This window comes from Anser brachyrhynchus, assembly GCF_964034855.1.
Source record: "Anser brachyrhynchus genome assembly, chromosome: 2".
Taxonomy (NCBI): domain Eukaryota; kingdom Metazoa; phylum Chordata; class Aves; order Anseriformes; family Anatidae; genus Anser; species Anser brachyrhynchus.
Window position 1 is genome coordinate 70,714,131 of NC_137695.1, and position 19,686 is coordinate 70,733,816.

A 19,686-nucleotide genomic window follows, 5' to 3' on the forward strand; every position below is an offset into this window, starting at 1 on the left:
TTTGCTTTATCTAAGTTTCAACTTTGTGTCACCATATCAGGACTAATAAGAGCGCAAGATGTGTGCACACAGGATGAAAATTGGACCATGATGTTCTTTGGACCCACAAAATGAAAAAAGTCTCAGAGAGCAAGAGAAGGCAGCCTTCAAAATTACACTGCTAATGTCTCCTCTGAGAAATTTCTATGTCATGTCAGTTTTGTCACTGTTGCTTTGTTCTGCTTAACAAATCTTACTTCAGCCCAAATGGTCCAGAAATGTAGCAAAACACAGGGGACTACTCTTTAAAGCTTCTGCTATTTGACATGCATGAGAAATGAATCTTAAACAAACAGAAAGTGAAGCAGCAGCATTTTTAGGAGCAATCACTTAATACACTTCTGCTAACCCTCTCCTTAGTGTCTCGTGAATATGACTGGAACTTAAGTCAAAAGTACAGTAACATTATACCCTTGGGTTAAAGACTTTAGTCAGTTGTTTGTTCGTTAAAACATGTACAGAATCTGTATCGACAATGTATTTCCAGTGCTAATTACAAACAGCAGCCACTTAAGAGAGCAATTCATGCAGCCCTTGCCAGTTGTAATCACAGGAACCAGAAAGATGCAGGTAATTTTGCAAATCAGACCTGATCTGCACTTGGATGAGTTTCTATTTTTCTTTTCCTTGGCTCCTTTGCTACTTTTATTCTCAAAATTACAAAAATGATCCCAAAAGCCCTAAGCCATACAAGCACACTTCACAGCAAATTGAGAGGCATGACAACACGAAAAACTCAACTACTTGGGAAATGCTTTCTAACAACAATCTCAAAACAGATTTCAAGCCCCACCGAACAGCCTAGTCTTAGCCAGTGATGGATGCTAATTTGTGGCGAAGAGAACAGCCAGCAATCTCCAGGGCTCAGCTGCTGAGAGCCATGGCAATGCAGGTGATTCCATCGAAAAGCCCGGGCAGGGCGAACAGGTCCCAGAAGCACCAGGTTGGGAAGCACCGACTCACTTTGGCCGTGTGTCTGCAGCCACGTCGTGCCACATAGTCGTGCCCCCAGTGTCCCTCCGAGCCCAGTGCGGGCTGCTGGGCCTGTCCATCTCCCTGCGACACGAGGCAATGCAAAACCAGCCTTACAGCTGGGTGGCAGGCAGCATCATTCGGGTGACACAAGCATTATTATTTAGATCCACCCAGACTACCTGGGAGCACCAGGGAAGCAAAAGCCACCTGTGATTGGGTTCAAAGGACAGACTAGAAACCCTTTTCAGCGCTACCAGGACGGCCTGCAAAGTTAACCAGCGCCATGCAGCTGCCAGTACGTGACAGCTAAGTACATATTATACACCTACGTGCACACAAAGCATTTTGTACTTTTATCCTAGAATAAAATTTTTGCTTTGCCGCGAATAAAGGCAAGTTGCAAGCATGACTGAGAGGAAAGATACTGATCTACAAATCCAAAAAGTGGGGGGGAGGTACCATTTCTGAATAATTATGCTGTATTCACAGATATTTAAGCAACTACTTGCGACGCAGAATCAGCAAGTTGTAACAGGCTGGGATTGATACAACTGCATTCCCAGCTTGGCTCAAAGTCACTCCTGTTCTCTCTACCAGAAGTGTTGTCAGAACACCTCAAAGGAAAAAAAGGGAGACAAATATTTGCCTGATGATGCTGTGACAGGGAAGTGATTCAAAACATGCCTCCAAAGCAAAGCTTACCAAAGGACAGCAAAAGAAAGCACTCATTTGCCGTCTGCATCAAAGCTTGCAGAAGGGAGGGCAAAAGAGGCGAGAAATACAGTCTGCACTTCCCAGTATCACTTCACCAAACTGCCTGCCTGCAGTCTGCATTAAATTCAGAGCAGACCTAAATTAACATTGCCAAATACTGCATGGAGACTTCTAAGCCGTAAAAAACTCTTTAATAAGTATTAAACAAGATCCCTCTGCAGCCCCCATGCTCCTTTAAGCTTGGAGACAAAAGTTTATTAACAACAGTAAAACTAAGCAGGAATAAGGCTTTTAAAAGTGTACCAAAAACCTGGCCTGGGACATTCCGAATTGCTGTTTTCTTTCATCTTTTTGGAAATCTGTGGTTTTCAGGCACTTCCTTTAGTTATCATGGTGTAAAAGCCTTGTCAATAAATTCAGAATTGATTTTAAACTTCACAGTAAAACAAGTGTGACTAGATGGTAAGGACAACTGAAGCTGTTTTAAATTTTAGCATCAGGGAAAAAAATCAGAGAGAAAAAATTTGAGAAGGGATGTCAGAAGGTCTTATCCATAACAGCAAGCAAGGCTGAAGAAGTCCCAGGTACATCCTGCCTCCCCCAAAACCGCACCCTTTTAACAACCAAGCAAACATGTCTCAGCTACTTCCCAGAACCAGGCAGAGCCCTCATGCAGTTGCTGCCCTGTCACACTCCACTGTTGAGCAATCCCGATGGCACAGAGCAGAGAACAACTTGCTGCGTCACACTGCTCAAGGAGGAAAAAATAGACAGCCACAGGGCCACAGCAATGCTGGGGATGCTGCGCAGATGGAGCCCAGTACTTCCCCTCCCCCCCTGGCCTGCAAACAAGGAAGCTGCGCCAGATAACAAGCACATCTTCATTAAAACAGGGTCTCCACATAACCCTGACATCAGCAGTCACCAAGTAACTCGAGGGGCAAGGAAGTAAGGGTTATCGCTGCACACACAAGTTGTGCAAACTTCTGCCAGCGCTGCAGACCGCATCCTAACAGGCCCAGCTTCAAGTGTTCAGCCCATTTCCTCTCCTGTTCCTGAACATGTGGTCCTCCTTCCTCACCAGCGGTGATCTCACACACAGCACCAGGAAAAGGTTTCTCGTCTCATTCCACGGCTCTGCTTGGAGCAGTCCAGCAGAGTAGCTGGAAACTGAAGTCCCTGCACGACTTGTGCTACTTTACAGGAATCAGCAGAAACTGCAGCAGAACATGGGGAGTTTAGGATGTTGGGCCCACACAGAAGTTGCATACCTCCTCTGCTTTACAATATCTTTCCACACAAAGCACTGGAGAGCTTGCTCTGAGGAATTACTAAAAATCACTGAGACTGTTCAGAAAACTTCAGCTAAGAGAGCAGCCTGACAAAGTCAGCACACCTATTGATGCCCTCAAGAAAGAGAAAGCAGTGCTTGTACTCTGTGTGGTATTCACCAGCTGCACCATGGTGCTACTGCTTTATAGACCTGTATTATTTTTTTTTTTGCTGAAGCTGTGCATCGTGCAGGTGAACATCACAGATCAAAAACATGAGTGAAAGGCCCCAGTGAATGAACAGCTTATTTTTAAAAGGGGAGAAAAGAGAAAGGCAAAATGAACCCGCTGACCCCGAGAGGGGACACATACTGCAGTGTGCTGGTTGCAGCATGCTGAACTAGAACAGGTTGAGCAGGTTAGATACTGGGGGGAGAAAAGGTAAAGCTGGAAGAGACATTAAAGGTGGAACGACAGCAACCACAAATGCAGTTTGAGACAGACTTTTTCCTCCTTCTCTTTGGTACTTGGCCCAGGAGTCTCTTCAGACAACATTCAACATGCGCTTATTAAAGCAGCAAGGCAAGCATTTATGACATGCATGCACAACAGGCTAAGCAAAGATTTCCCTAACATACAAACGTTCCCAGCAAACTTTCTCAGCAACCAGCATTTTCTATACAGAATTGCCCAAACTGAAGTACAGACCTAGAAGACAAACCAGAACGCCATCCGGACACGCTGCCTGTTAACCTTGAGAGCCAACATATCCACAAGACCTGCTACAATGCTGGGCTTATGGCAAAGGACTAACAGCCCCTCAACTGGCTGCAAATATCACCTGGATTTCCCAGTGCTTGCAAAGTTAAAGCTTGTATTTATTTAGTGGCTCTTCTAAGGTGAGAAGGGGAGGTAACATCCCCAAGAATATTAAACCTTTAGAGGAGGTTATGTTCCTGAAAGGGTACATATGCGGAAAGATCAAGGTCGCCGCAGCCATGTGCTCTGCGACTAGCGTCTAATCTGTCAAGTGGCTTGTGCTCATTTGAGCTGTGACACGGGTAACAAAGCAGCACTAAGCTATGCTGAATACACTCTGTTACACGGAGATTTATGTTACTGCCTGTGAGGAGGGTGGTATTACCCAGCGATGTCGGACCACCTTCCCCTTGGCACGATTCATACCCAAAACCTGAAGTGACCACTGAGGGCAGAGCGTCCCCCTCTGCCTGCAGAAAACCAAACCGTGAAAACCCACAACCTTACAAGGTACAAGCTCAGATTTAAGTATTAATTAAAGGACACACACACACACACAAAATCTGGAGCTGAAAAGCTCACGGAAGTGTTTCTTATGTTTAGGTACCGAAGAGCTGTGGAGATGCAAGTATAATGTTCCTCATTGTGTACGCTTTGGTTCTCAAGAACAATGGAGCTAATTAAGGTCAGCATATAAATCTTAACTCTGCACTTCCTTGCTTTGCTTGATTCTAATCAGATCTCAGCATTAGTGTTTTTGTGTTAACTTCCTTTGCTGTTCTTTAATGATAACTGAAGGGGGATACTGTCCAAGGCTGCAAGCAGTGCTCAACACATCTGAAATCATGGCATCTCCTTACAGCTCCAAGGGCTCACAGTGGTACTGCAACACAAGGGCTCCTTTAGGGTCACTTACAGCTGAAGATATCCATGGTGTGGTTTTTTTTTTGAGCATTCTATTTATGTAACATGTGAATTAAATAACGGTTTATGTAAAGTCTTTACAAAGATGACCAATCTACTCAGCGGCAGTGAGACAGACAAAAGTTTCTGCCTGGGACTATTAAAAATACTTTGTTCCTCCAATTCTTATCAAAGACACAGAGAAACAGACTCTTTCTGCTATACACTGATGTTGAAAAGTCCTGACCTTTTCTTTCTTTCTTTTTTTAACATGGAGGTCCCAGTCGGGTACCAAACGTTTACTCTGGACATATCTGCTGACAGGAGAGACCAAAAACATTTCTCTCCATCTGTTTCCTCACCTTTATTTACAAAATGTATTAGTGAAAACATAAGGAACATTTTTTAACCGCAAAGAAAACCAGAACAGGTATCACATCTCACTTGTCTCCTACAGCTACAGTTATCAATTACTAGAAGCAGAAATTAGCCCTTTGTGTTAGTTATCCCCGCTCAAGAATTAGGGCACTTGTATTTGCTGAAGCTTATCTTTTACTAGCACGGTGACAGTGGTTAAATCATTCCCCACATATAAGGAATGCATCTGAAAGCCTGTATAGATCCTGCTTCTTCATATTTAAGAGCACTGAAATAAAAGCTCCTCAGGAGATGATCAAAGAGGCATTTCTGTTGTGCAAGACAATAATCAATGGCCTTTTCACACACGCGAAGTGTCAGTCATTTTCAGTATGGCAAGTTCTTTGGGTACTTGTTTTTTGTTTCAAGGTCTTACGTGTTCAATCTTCCAAAGGTACCCAAAATTTGATACCAAATTTCCACTTGGCCATCTTTGCAAACCACCATAAACCAAACAATGTTGTAACAAGACAGTTCCTCTCCCCTTCTGCAACTCCCCTCCTGTTACCTCCCCCCCCCAAAAAAAAAAACAGCTCATCATGCCTTTTTAGCTATGTTCTCCCTTCAAAAATTCCCATCTTAAGCAAATGCCAGACTGCATGCATGTGCTAGACTGCAGAGATCCTATTTGTACTTCAAGGCTGGGCATTGTTACTGCACTGCACCCTACAAAGCACACACAACTTACTGGAAGCCGGCCAGTGCCATAAATAACATAGGAGAAATTCACAGGTGGAATGCAGGGAGAGGATGGATTTAGCCAGATCTCAAAGACACTCTGCGTATTGGATGTTTGAGAAGTCACAGGCAGCCTGTATGCATGCCTGCCTATAAAACACAGATCCATGTTAAAGAGAGCTGGGAAATCATTGAAGCATATGCATCTCAATCCCTCTGCCTTTATGGGGATCCAACGCTCATCATCCAAACAGTAAGTTACAGTCTTCACTAAGTGTATGCTCTTCATTTGCCAGTGAAGGTGACTGGCTAAAACAACAAAATTCACAGGTTCCCCTCCAGCACATGCATTTTCTATCTTTCTCAAAAAACCTACACTCAGCAACATATACATACACATGAAGCATCGTTTAAAAAATTTGAATAGCAGAACAGTACCATGCACTGGTAACAAAAACAGCTGTTTGTCTCTCTAAGCACGTTAAAAAAAGAAGTTTTGGAAAATTATCTAACACTGAGAATAAGATTGAGAATGAAAGTGCCTTCTTAATTAAAAGAAGAAATACCTTCTTTGATAGGACCCTTTGTAAGCATGCTTCAAAGCATAGCTTCTGCAATCCAGATCTTCCAATTTGAGTTTCAAAGACTTCTGCATGTGGTTGTTGCATGTGGTGTTTTGCATGTGCCAAAAAAAAAAATCCCCCAACTTTGAGACCTGTTCCTGAGATAGTCCATAAACAGCCTATGAGTACTTAAGTAGGATGTAACTAAAAAGCCTTTATGAAGAATTTTTCCAGGTAGAGGGCAAGGAGTGGAAGGGGAGAAAAGGTCAATACCTGTGACATTCTGGTTTCACACACAACGCTTCAGTTAGTTTGCATTATCACACTTAGAGACAGCATAGCGAACACCAGCCATAGACACTACAGCTTAGTTTACCAAACTGGGGAAGTTGTGGTTGAAATACATATATTATTCCTTAACTCTTTTCAAACTTGCCACAGAGCCTTTAATAGCTACCCACTGGAAACTGGCAGGAAGGTCATTTCTCGCCTCCTGTCTGGCATTTATATTCTATTAACATTTCCAAGTTGCATGCAGAACATGTCTTTGGCAGGGAGGAAAATGTGATTTTAAAGTGATAGGTACAGACCATCCTTAGCTACAGAAATGGAAAAGGAGCTGTTGGCAAAGTCTCCTACCCCGAAGGAAACCCTTCTGGAGCAAGTGGAGGCATCACTCTTCCCACTAAAGTCTGATGCATGTTCTACTGGAATGCAGCACAGTAAGTCAAGCAAACTCTTTTCTCTGCCTTAAGGTCCCTTGCTAAAGCTAACAAACCAACACCACCATCAAAACCCACAGCAGCAGACTAACTCCTCTGTCTACATTTTGGGGAGATGTAGTGGGGGAGATGTAAGAAGAGGTTTGCAACTTCCTATTTAGTGGCAGAGTCTAGACCCAAACGGGCTCCTCACTATTCATAGATAAACTCTTGAGAGAGCAACAGATGGAAAGACTTTAGTAATTGCAATCTATTGATTTTAGACACTTCTTCGGAAATACCCAGCCATTTCAGAGCCACAGAAAACTCTTATATGCACACAACTTCTTTCCATAAAGTTTATGCTCCTGCTGGAGATCTGAGAGTATTCAACTTTAATTTACTGCAACCGAGATAAAGCCATAGTGCCTGGGTCTCTAGCACAGAAGTTGAAGGATTACCATGTGCTGTGTTACAGTTTTTCTTATGTACTCATCATCACTGTTCCATTCCAGTTACAGGAATTTTGAACTCAAAATTACTATGATCTAACCCCTTCCTCTGAATTCCTACAAACCGCAACAATACAAGCTCCTCAAACCCCACATCAGTCCCGGTCCCTTATGCTACAAGGCTCGCTCCTTCTGGAACTGCTCAAAAAGAAAAAGGCAGCATTCTCTCCAGCTTTCCTCCTCCTGAGCAATTCACGTTCCTGATAAGGATCCCAGGTACGGACGGGTTTCCCAGTTATCACACCAGACTGCAACAACCCCCCTCTAACAGGAGCCTGGGCACTGATATAGAGGCAATTAGGTTGACAGCACGTTCAGAAGAATGAGAAAATTAGCTCTTCACTCTAGACACTGAGCACTCTCCAGAGACCTCTGCTCTCCCCAACTGCGACTCTCCCCACAGGAGGCTGAGGCCAGTCCTGAGCAGTCTGGCAGCTTCAGGAGAGTTTTCGGGAATGCCCTGGGCTCACAGTTCCTTGTTGAAAATCCTGGCCAAGAGTCACCCTGGTCAGAAAAGGAAGCAGGTTTTAACCTCTTTTTCTGAATGGTGCTGCACAAGAGAGCCTTCCTTCTCCACCCCTCCATTTGCTGTGCCCATTCAACTTGACATGTTGACAAGGAGCCAAGGAGCACAACAAAAAGAAACTGGACCTTATGTGAGAGGCTCTGACTCATTTACAAATGAAGTGTTTGCTTGTATTGTGGGAGTCAGGAAGGGCAGCATCAATTTAACAGGTAAAGAGTACAAGCAACACCCCAGCACAGCTAGACTAACCCGGAGGAGAGCCAGGCAGAAAATTGTGCTCCCACTTGCCAAAAAGTTTGGGTACTGCAACTAAGTTTTGCCGTCATGCAAAAAAACCACCAAATTAGAGCTCTGGAGGTTTTTTCTCCCTTAATAAAGGGAGGGAGGAGAAAAATTACTTTCCACAGAGATGATAGGCACCCGAGAGTGTAAGAACACATTTCCTAACCCTGAAAACCAACTGGAACTTGTCTCCCTCCCTCCTCTTCTCTACCGAACGTCTAATGACCTGGCTGCTAGGAGGTAAAAAAAAATGGATCACAAATTTCATCCCCTATCGAAACAGTAATAAACACTCCTACAGTACAGCATTGCCCTTGACAAAACTATTTCATTGGGCTTTTAACCCTAAAAGGTCTTAAAAAAAAAAAGTCTTGATTCAAAAAATAGCATAGGCAGTTAAGTAAGAGCCAGAACAAGGCACAAATGGAGAAAGAGAAGAGAAGAACGTATGCAGTATGTGCATACACCTTCTCCCCCCCATTCAGATCCCAGCAGACTAAATTCTCCCTGGGTCCTGCCCTGTGCACTGAGCATATTTGGTGTAAATACAGCAATACATGGGAAGACTCCTACAGGACCTCCACGAGCTATGCTGATTCTTTAGCAGAACATTCACAACTTTCTGCTAAACTCACAATTTCTCTCTCTGACCCCACATTTTGTGTTATGCTCCACAGGGACCGCAACCCTGGCTAATGGAGACACATTAGAAACCTTGTTCTTTGCTGGTTTGGGCACCTATCTGTCACTACTTAGACACTCTAGTACAAAACCAGAAAACAATAAAGGAACTGTGTGCAGGAGCAGAGAAAGATGGACTGGTGTTATCACCCAGCTGGTGCAAAAGAATAGACATGGTCTCACCACAAGCAAGACCTGCAGGTATTGCACACAAGGCAGGACCTGGCAAGCAGGTCCCTGCCCCCGGATCCTGAAGCAGAAGCAGTTTTGAATGTGATGCGAAAGGCACTCATCCACAGCACTGGCAGGCCACGGGACCTGATGCTAGGTTTGCAGTGCCTACAGAAGAATTTCTTTCAGACCATCTTAGACTAGAAATACCTGTTTCTGAAGGAAGTACCTGGTGGGCAAAATGAGCATCTTCCTTGTGAGCGTGTCATAGTACCAGATAACAAATATAATTTCACTTTGTATTTATTCTCATCTGCCTACTTGCACATTCATACTTTCCACCTCGGCATCAGGATTCACTTTTATAGTCTGTTACAGCATCAAGAAATGGTTATTCGCTGAAAAAAAAAAATTGTTTTGGTGCTGTCCTGCCAACCATTACCCTCCTTTTGCAAAACTACCCTCTGTAGGTAGGCTCAGGATCTTGCTTGTCCCAGGTCTGGGACCACTTGCTGCAGTGTCAATGAGCTTTCTGCAATATCCCACCATGCTGCTGCAATGTCGGCCTACACAAGAAGGAATTTTACAGAGCAGACAGGAACCGACACCTGTCAAAGAACTTTTAACAGGAATCTTTTCCTTGCATGAGCTCAGGTCCTTCTTAGCGTGGGCGGTAAAGACGGCGCTCCATCCTGGTAACTTCATGTAGTATCTCATTAAGAGGAAAAATTTTAAATGAACAATCTTCTCATTAGAAGGTTCTGATCTATGGTTACTTCTTTTGGGCAAGTCACTCAGCCTGGCAACTCTGATGAACTGCTTAAAGCATGGTAAGAGTTGTTATACAGGGAAACCCCAATAAGCAAAAGATATTACGTTAACATCTGATAGGCCTGGAGTAAAGTGCCACAGGAAGCCTCCTTTTCCAGTTCCTGGGAGAGGATGAGGAGATGCCTAGGGAGCAAAAAACTAAACAAAACATGCAATCCTTCAGCAAGCAGCCTGGGCTGAGGAACAAGACAACGGCGTCCAACAACACAAGGTTCCTGGTGCTGGAATTCACCCTCTTGATGCCAACAGTGGCATCAGCTGCAACTCAGAAACTGCCCTGCCTTCCTCATGGCACATGGAGCAATGACCCAGTCTGGGAAACATGTGGCTCGCGACATCTCTGCCTCCTGGTCAGATGAGTCAGACGTGATTTATTCAATGCCCAAGGCCACTATCTCCTCTGAACATCTTTATGTCTTCCCCTTCCCATTTTACATTTCTCTCTCCAATTCTGATCAAGTACAGGTTAAACAAATACAGAGTTACAAAACCGCACACACTCTCATTTCTCCTCCATTTTTAAGTAACTGTTTAAGCTGTTCAATAAGATATAGAGAAGGTAGAGCTGCAAGCAGGTACTGCTTTCTTTGTGCAGGAGTATGTTATCTCTTCTATTGTCACTGAAATCACACCTTTCATTCCACCCTTTCCAAGCATATTGCTTGGAAAATGATTGGTAAAAATCAAGGAAACGCGGTATCTTCCCTCCCACACAAAACCATGTGATGGTCCGTAACCATCGCTCTTGTCATTTTGCTTATAAGCTATGTTCCTTTCTCCCACCTGTTTTACAGTTTCTTTGTAGGTTGTAAACTCTTTGATATGGGGACTAAAACTATGTGGGAATTCACAAACTGTTAATCAGCTCTGAGGTGCTCCACCCATGCAAATAAATGAATACTGAATTGGGGGATGAGAGAGGGGAAGGAACATACATGTGATTTAACATTCAGTTTTCCCACTTTACAACTGTACATATTGCTTTATCCCTACTAAAGAAACTGTATGAAGTATGTTTGGCAACTCCGATTACAGAGAATTTCCCAGATCTACAATGCAGTAAGTTGTCTACGGTGCAAGTAAGTACTGATGCGTGTATCTAAAACCAAGATCAATTATTCTAAAGAGACATCTTCATGATGGCACTTGGATACCTCACTTCTTAACATCCTCCAATACCAAAGATGCCCCGGTACAACCACTTGCATCTGCTACACTAAAGCTAGGAAATCAGAAGCTCCTCTACAGCTTGGCTATGTATTTTTATCCTTCGAGAAAAATCCATCCCATTTGTCAAAATAATAATAATAAAACCAAAAAAACAATACTTCTGGATATCCACAACAACTCGGTACTATGTGAAGAGAGCTAGGAGACCTGTCTCAATTCTGGTGTCCTCCCACAACATAAGCATCCTAGTAGCTGTAGAATGTGCATGTGTGTCACTCCATATTTGATACCAGAGTCCGTATTTTCTGCCCAAGTAAGGATCTTTAGTCAGCTTCAAAGTCCTTCCACAGAAACAAAACCAGCCCCCTATCTCGTAATGCTTTCCAAACTCCTGGGTCACAATCAGCACTCACCTGTGCATGTTTCCATTGGTGGTGAAGGACTGTCCACATACTGAACATTTATAAGGCCTTTCACCTGAGTGCACCAGCATGTGGCGATCAAGGGAGCTCGCTGAGCTCAGAGACTTTCCACAGATGCTGCAGGAATGGTCTGTTCCTCCAGTGTCAGTGTTATGCTAGAGAAAGCAATGATTTTTTTTCATTGAATGCCCCTTCTAAAGTGCCAGTAAAATATCAGAGAGATTTACAAACATCTTAAAAGCAGCTTTGAAAAGCCACTTAACGCAATACCTTATATCAAGGTGTGCTCCATATAAACTTCTCTTTTCCTGAGCACTCCCCCCTCAACTCCACCCTCACCATTCACTTTTAACTCCTTAATGCACCAGCACAGGTAGTTGCTTTGTGCAGCCTGAAGTGCCCACCACATTTCCCCTGGGTGTGCAGCAGAGGGGTATAGAAAGGGATCCAGCAACAACCCATCAGACAAATGGTACCTTGGGATACCTTAAGTTATGCAGTGGTTTGGGGTTGGGTGAGTGGTAAGGGGGAAAACAGAAAGAAGATGTAATTATGAACTTTATGGCAGAAGACACTTAACAATAAATACTCTTTAAAGATATTAATTTTGAAGTAACTGAGTAATAAGAAAACAGAAGGAAGCTGCTTCTGAACTCACATGCAGGCTCCTATGGCCATAAGAATGCATTACAGGGCAAAACATGGCTATTAGCTACCTGTGCTACATGTACCACTCTTTGTTACTTGCATTCAGATAATTGATTTTTTCTTCACATAGCAAAAAAAAAAAAAACAACAAAAACAAAGAAATGAGAAAACAACAACAACAACAACGCGGAGAATTAGGAAAAAAATAAGTAACAGTTACAGTACAGAACAGAAAACTGAAGTAGTATCTAGTGGAGTCACAATGATGAACCACAACCTAACAACCAAAGTACAACTTTCTGAGAAAGGCCAAACCTCCTTATAAAATACATATATATTTCAAGAGGAGCAGGAGGCAGCCTGTAGCTGACATGAAAAAAAAAAAAAAAGAAAGAAAGAAAAAAAAAAGAGTATCATATATTTGTAAAGTGTATTTTCAATTCTGCCTCCCAAAATTGCTGTACTCTGTAAAGGACAGAGAGGCTCTTCAACGCTGAGATGATTTTAAAATTGTGTCTTCCTGCTTCTTAACTTGCATGAACAGTAAAGGGAACTGTATTCAAACAGGATAACAAAACAGGACTTATGCTTCATGATGGAAGTGGTTTTCCGGATCCTTAGGATACCTTAAGCTATGCAGAACAGGACACACATCCTTGTTTGAGCCACTCGGGGGGTGGGGAGAGGAAGGAGAGGAAGGGAGGAGAATTACCCCGTTGTTGTTGTTGTTGTTGTTTTAAAGAAATACCAGGAGAGGGCTTAAATAAAAGCAAACCGATTGCAAAAAAAGTTATAATGAAGCATTTCTGATTTGTACACGGAATTGTTTTTCACCATTGCAAATGCATACTGGCAAACCAGACACAATTAATAAAGAATCAAGCTTATACTTTGTGTACCTGACGAATGTGCATAGTTAGCTGGTGCTGTGTAGTGCAAATCTTTTCACACAGAGGACAGGTATAGGAAGACTTCTCTTCTTTTGTTTCCTGTGAACAAAACAAAACAAAAAAAATCAGAAGGAATATCAATATAAAAGAACTGGAAAGCTGTTACTGCTGGGGATGGAAAAATAGAAGCCATCCTAAGTACAAAAGGCTACTGCTAACAGAACAACTTGTATGTGTGCATTTATCATCCTGATAGATCCCTCAGGGAAGTTTCAGAAACTTCTGAATTTATAAATAGGGGCCATTTCAGCTACCACAGAAGTACAGCAGCTGTTTTAACAGCACACTGATACTCAGCAGTAGCAGTTTAGGACAGGAAGTGAAGGCAATTATTGCGACCAGCTCAAACTGCCAGGAGGAATTTAGGTGAGCAGAAAGTAATTACCCAGCCTGGAAACCCGCCAGATTATGCGGGCAAACACCACTAATCTTACAAAAAGATCTTTAATAAGCACACGTCTTCAGGATTTCGGGTTTTCCACCCCATCTCAGTGGCAGGGCACTAGCCCAGTGCCCTTTTCTCAGGGCTGTCCGTTCTGCTCCTCGTCTGACTCAGAAGGAAGAGCGGCATTTACTGAATCACCAGCACCATTTCCCCGAGCATCCTGTGTTTCTCCTGGAAGCATCCCATCCAGGCAACACTGACCAGGCCCAACCCTTCTTAAGCTTGCAAGATCTGATGAGATCATAGCGAGAAAGAGGTGACGATGCAGGAGTGTACGTGACTCAAAACGAACACATTATGAACCCGCTGTTCTCCACCCAGGTGAGAATCAGGAGTAACCATGGTCAAACCACGAGTACAAACAGTGCAGCCGACCTGGAGAGCTCAGCCTGATTTAAGTATGCCCTTGAGACACTGAGTAAAACCGCCACTCTTTCAGCCAACGATGAAATGGCACTCTCACAGGAACCAAAGGCATTTGCCTGAATTGTCCACAAGGATGACTACTGAGTAACATATGGGCATTTTCCCCATCTCACTAACAAGCCCAGATGAGGCTTCTGCACTCAAGCCTGTATGACTCAAAGCAAGAAGGTCTGCCACTGAGTTAAATCTTCGTTTTCTGTAGAACAGTGCACATCTTTACCAGCTAGAGAGATCTACCGCCTGTTACCTCAACTTCTGGTAATGAGAGTACCAAAAACCATCTCTGCGTGACCGATGGGAAACGACAATATTTATGCTAAAAGGAAGCATTCTACTGAATCTCTTTGCTGGCCATTGTAGGTACCATTAGTAAAAAAACAAACAAACAAACAAACAAAAAACAAACAAAAAAAAACACCAAACATAAGCAGCTTTTCAGTCAGAAATGAGAGGGAGTTGAAGTTACTATCTATCCATTTCCTCTCCCTCCGAACAACTCTTATTCCCTATCGCTGTCCCAAAAGTCATCAACGGAGAAAGGACCGTTTCCAGATTGTCAGACACAAGCATTTGTGGGGAACACTGAGAATGACTGACTCAAGCCCCTGTGACAAATCCTCTGGCATTTGGGGAAGAAAGATGCTGACACAATGATAGAAAAAGCTTTTTTTTAAGTCTCAGCTTAATAAAGCAATGTTGCTTTCCACATCATTTGGGGAAAAAATTCTATAGAGAAATCTAACTAAAATCTACAGAATCTGCTAAAATCTAACATGTTTTCAAACGTAGGGTCCATGAAACTTTTCTGTTAACTTCAGTGACATGGATCATAGAATCATAGAATCATAGAATCATAGAATATCCCGAGTTGGAAGGGACCCATAAGGATCATCAAATCCAACTCCTGGCACCGCACAGGTCTGCCCAAAAGTTTAGACCATGTGACTAAGTGCACAGTCCAATCGCTTCTTAAATTCAGACAGGCTTGGTGCAGTGACTACTTCACTGGGGAGCCTGCTCCAGTGTGCAACCACTCTTTCGGTGAAGAACCTCTTCCTGATGTCCAGCCTAAACTTCCCTTGCCTCAGCTTGACACCGTTCCCGCAAGTCCTGTCACTGGTGATAACGGAGAATAGGTCACCTGCCTCTCCACTCCCCTTCGCGAGGAAGTTGTAGACTGCGATGAGGTCCCCTCTCAGCCTCCTCTTCTCCAGGCTGAACAGGCCCAGTGACCTCAGCTGCTCCTCATATGTCTTCCCCTCTAGGCCCTTCACCATCTTCGTTGCCCTCCTCCGGACACTCTCCAACAGTTTAACGTCCTTCTTGTACTGTGGTGCCCAGAACTGCACACAGTACTCGAGGTGAGGCCGCACCAGCGCAGAGCAGAGCGGGACAATCACTTCCCTCAACCGACTAGCAATGCTGACCGACTAGCAATGCCGACTAGCAATGGATGTGAATGAAGAGCTACTTTCTTATTTTGACTCAAGTAAACAAAACTTCAGACCTCACTTCTAGAAGTATCAAGACCATAGCAGTTAGGTTCTCCCATTCCCCCGTATTGTTTCTCTTGTGGATCTTTTTCCAAATGTTTTTCAGGGCTCTCCATCCTGAAGTTAATCACTGTAGGCCATGCACACGGGCCAAAGCCTACTGCACCATTACTCAAAAAACATTAGAAAGCAAGCAAGAAAGGCTGCCATTATGAAGTCTGAACACACCAAGAAAATTAAAATGCATTATCCCATTGGCCCACACACACATTTTTATATACAAACATATAATTCACACACATGCATTCCATCCTACTTATACAACTTCAATTTTACTATATGCAACCAGTCTGTGGAGTAATGTTCGGCTCCAACTATACTGCAACCCTGTTAAAGTTGGCTCAGGACAGAGAACAAACACACTGTGCTGCGAGGAAAATCCCTGCAGCTGTGCTGACAGTTTAGATGGTGTTTAATCCCCAGGGTATTTCTGTGAAATTATCAACCTACTACTTTATTTTGCCCCCCTTCTAAATAAGTGATACAGTTCTACACGATGCAATTAATTGTTTCAGAGCCTGCTTTCTAGACTGCCTGCTCTTTGAATCAGCAAATTAACAGAAGATAGAGTAATTAATGGTTCACCTTGAAGCAAAGATCAGAAACACACTATAGCTCCACCAGAGCTGATTAGTATTGAATCTGGGGTTTATTATTAACTAAAACCCAAACTTTCTCCAGTGGTCACACAGGGTACGTGCTGCATACCGTAACACAGCTCAAGCAAATCAAGGGTAGCTACAACAGGACTGCTGTTGACTGACTCAATCCAGATCAAAAAACATTAGCATCCCTATTGTAAAAGCACCCCTGCTCACAAGTGTAAAACATGGCACTTGGCTACTTCACTGGAGCCAGGCTGGTGAAAACACACTTCCTGAACAAAAAGCTTAAATTAGCAGCTTATTTGTTAGCTACTCTCAAGTTAGCCAACCTGGCAGGACTGCTCTGCATTCAGCTGATGGCAAATGCTTCAAGATTTGTGCATTAGGGTTTTCTCCAGCTCAAGAAACACCTTTGTCACATCTTTTCTTTTCTTCAAGAGCAAAGCAAATGAGAAGCTCAAATGGATGCAGGTTGATGTGAGAACACGTTTATTAGACTACGGGTAGACTAGAGCCAAGTCAGCATTATAAAGAGAACCACAGACTTGGGACAAAGGTTCAGGGCAAAATGTTTCACTGCCAACTCATGGGAAACAGCAGTCAGACCCAGAAAACTAGCTGACTGTTATTATCCTTGCAATTATAATAAGGGGCACATTCTGATCAGAATCGGAGATCTGTGTGCTGTTACACACTGAAACAATTCAGTGCTTTCATTCTGCTACTCTGAAAATGGAAATTCACTGTATTAGATGTTGCTAAACAGATTGATACCCACTTAATATTTCACATCACACTTCTATTTTCTCAGTAATGTAGCCATTTGCCCCTTTGGCAATAACAATCTTTCAGCCTAAAAACAAATAGGCTATTTACTATGTTTTCAATGGATTTATTTATTTTTACACTGTAAGAATCCCTCTTAATCCTGTCACATTTACTCTCGAGCTTCCTTTGATTCGATGCCCATCGAAATATCAGGTGGAATAAAGGTCACCAACGCTAATAAACTTCATGAAGCCAAACCACATGGTGTACCAGCAGACAGCTGTGTAATAGCACCGCCACTGAGACTCGTCTGAACTCCAGTGCCTTACTTCACATGATGAAATCAAGGAACCATGGCAGCCCTTAACTGGGAACACTGCAAATAAACCTCAAAGCCAGGTGCTAGACAGTACGACCCCACAAATACAGTTGCCAGTACACTGCCCAGGCTCTTCATTTAAGAATTCCCATGTTCATTTACTATTAACAGCTTTTAACTCCTTTTAAGCAAAAAAATTCAAGACAAGTCATAAGTCTGTCAACTGGGCAGCTACTCTGCAAGCTATTAATAAACTACTATAGGAACATCACATGAGTCATGCTTCTCAACCTTTCTGATCCCTGTTACATCTTGATTCATTTACAAATTTTCCGTGCTTTGCCACAAGCTTTAAAGTCAAACGAGCAACGGGATTTGGGGTATTTCTGGCTGTTCTGCAGAACCTTCATGGGCAGGGCTTGATGCAGCAGGAGAGAAACATGGGTATCAATAATCACAGCTTTAACAGTCTCCTTTCACTCCTCTAGATCAATATTGCTATCAACTGATGCCATCAACTGGTAAATGGAAGAAAAATGATAAAAACTACATATATTTTCTCCCTAAGATTTATACAAAGCATTCTGCAATAGCTCTTCATACTTTCGTTAACAATGAAGTAAGGGCACCTTATAGTACAATTGTGTGAACTGAGCACCCCTATGGACGTTTCATTCCAGCACCACCTTTAACCTTAAATCACTTGGATCTTCCCCTGGAGCAATCACACACCTCATGAAGCAACCCCCAGAACAGCTGAGCCAAGCCCCACAGCCCCCTGCCAGACCACCCTGCTCCCTCTCTGAGCAAGTTCAGTTCCAGCTACTTCTTTTCTCCTAGGTTAATGGAACAAACTGATCTCCCAACAAATCAGGCAAACGCAAGAGCCTGGGTAACAGATGTGGCAGGGAAAACGTGGCAATTTTGGCTTTGCCTCTACTGCTGTCATCTGGTAGATCAGCTTGCCCACTGCATGATGTGGGAACATGTGCTCCAATGTTTTACATGTGAATCCATGGAAGTGGACACCTTCCATCCCCAGTTTTCTTAAGATAACTTATGGAGGGACATCAGAAAACATCCATATAGCGGCAATGGCAGAGGCAATGCATAACCATTGAGGGAAAAACAGACAAAATCATCAACAAAACATAATTACATTTTATCACTTCCCATGCAGCTGTTTGACTTCCCTTCGTCCCCTGTACTTGGGCTTACATACCTGATTCCTCCTGCCAATCCGATTTGGTGCAGGAGACTTGGAGGGGGATTTAACATTTTGAGAGTTCCCGCCATTTTCAGCTATCTTCCCCACATTCATTACTGCTGACATCATGGCGTCAATGGAGGACAAGTCTGCTCCGTCCAAACTGTTTGGTGAACTTGGTGATACCTTGTAACTGTTTAAGGTTTCCAGCTGCTTCTCTGGAATTAAAAACAAAAACACACATAGGAGTTGCTAGGCCATCTGAAAGAAAACCCCACAGTATTTTCAGCTGCTTGTACCTTGCACCACACTGTTTGATCTTCATGGACCATATACAATGGCCCATAATAATTGGAGTTTTTCTTGTAATAGTTTCTTATATTGGAATGTGTAGGATAAGGTGTGCATTTCTTCTCATAGAACATCCATGTTATCTTGATTTTCAGCCTTGATTGAGTATGGCACATACAGAGTGATTTACCTTAAATTCTCTTGCTATAAAATGGTATTATTTGTGGTACCTAGTGACCGCAATGAACTATTAGAGCAGTACTGATGAATGCATACTCTGGCAAACACCATCATTCAAACAAGCATGTGTTTTGAGCAGAACTGCACAATTAAGACATTACTAACACAGCATAGAATACTGGGTTCTCAGTCTAGCATAGCTTAAGCCAGCTCTGCATATGAGCAAACTAAATTAGCAAAAATCCAACCCCAAATCCCCTAAAATGCCTCTTTACTGCCACAGCTGTCATCAATGTAGAGTTGTTTTCTTTTTGGTCTACCAACTCCTATCAGTCCATGGAGTATGTTATTACATCCATGACTAATGTTGCCTTGCAGGCAAAGCTGTTCAGATTCAGACTTCTCCATCATGTTCTCTATGTAGTGCATCAAACATACAGGTAAGGCCTTCCACTTTCCTCTTTCGGAGTTTGAAAAGCAGAATGTTTTCAAACTAAACACTCCTTTGCCTGAAAAGGAGTCTCCCAACTGAACAGGAACACCCTGTGAGTCTACTGCTTTGTCATCTCAGGTGGACAGCACAGGATCTTAATGTGTGTTGTGAGAGTCACTCTACCACCAGAGGATGGTGAGGGTGAACAAGGAGGAACATGTTTGTGAACATTTGATCTCTGCATAA

The 19,686-nt window shown here is 43.1% G+C and overlaps 1 protein-coding gene across 14 annotated transcripts in view; it reads right to left on the reverse strand.

Annotated features, from left to right (window-relative positions):
* RREB1 (ras responsive element binding protein 1) overlaps window positions 1–19,686 on the reverse strand; it is a 124,429-nt gene that overhangs the window by 48,040 nt on the left and 56,703 nt on the right. For all 14 annotated transcript variants that reach the window (XM_080579249.1, XM_080579250.1, XM_080579244.1 and 11 more), the window contains 3 exons: window positions 18,552–18,754; window positions 13,163–13,252; window positions 11,607–11,770 (listed from right to left, as the gene is read on the reverse strand). In XM_080579249.1, coding sequence (XP_080435375.1) covers window positions 11,607–11,770; window positions 13,163–13,252; window positions 18,552–18,754 — 457 coding nt within the window. The remainder of the gene's footprint in view (window positions 1–11,606; window positions 11,771–13,162; window positions 13,253–18,551; window positions 18,755–19,686) is intronic.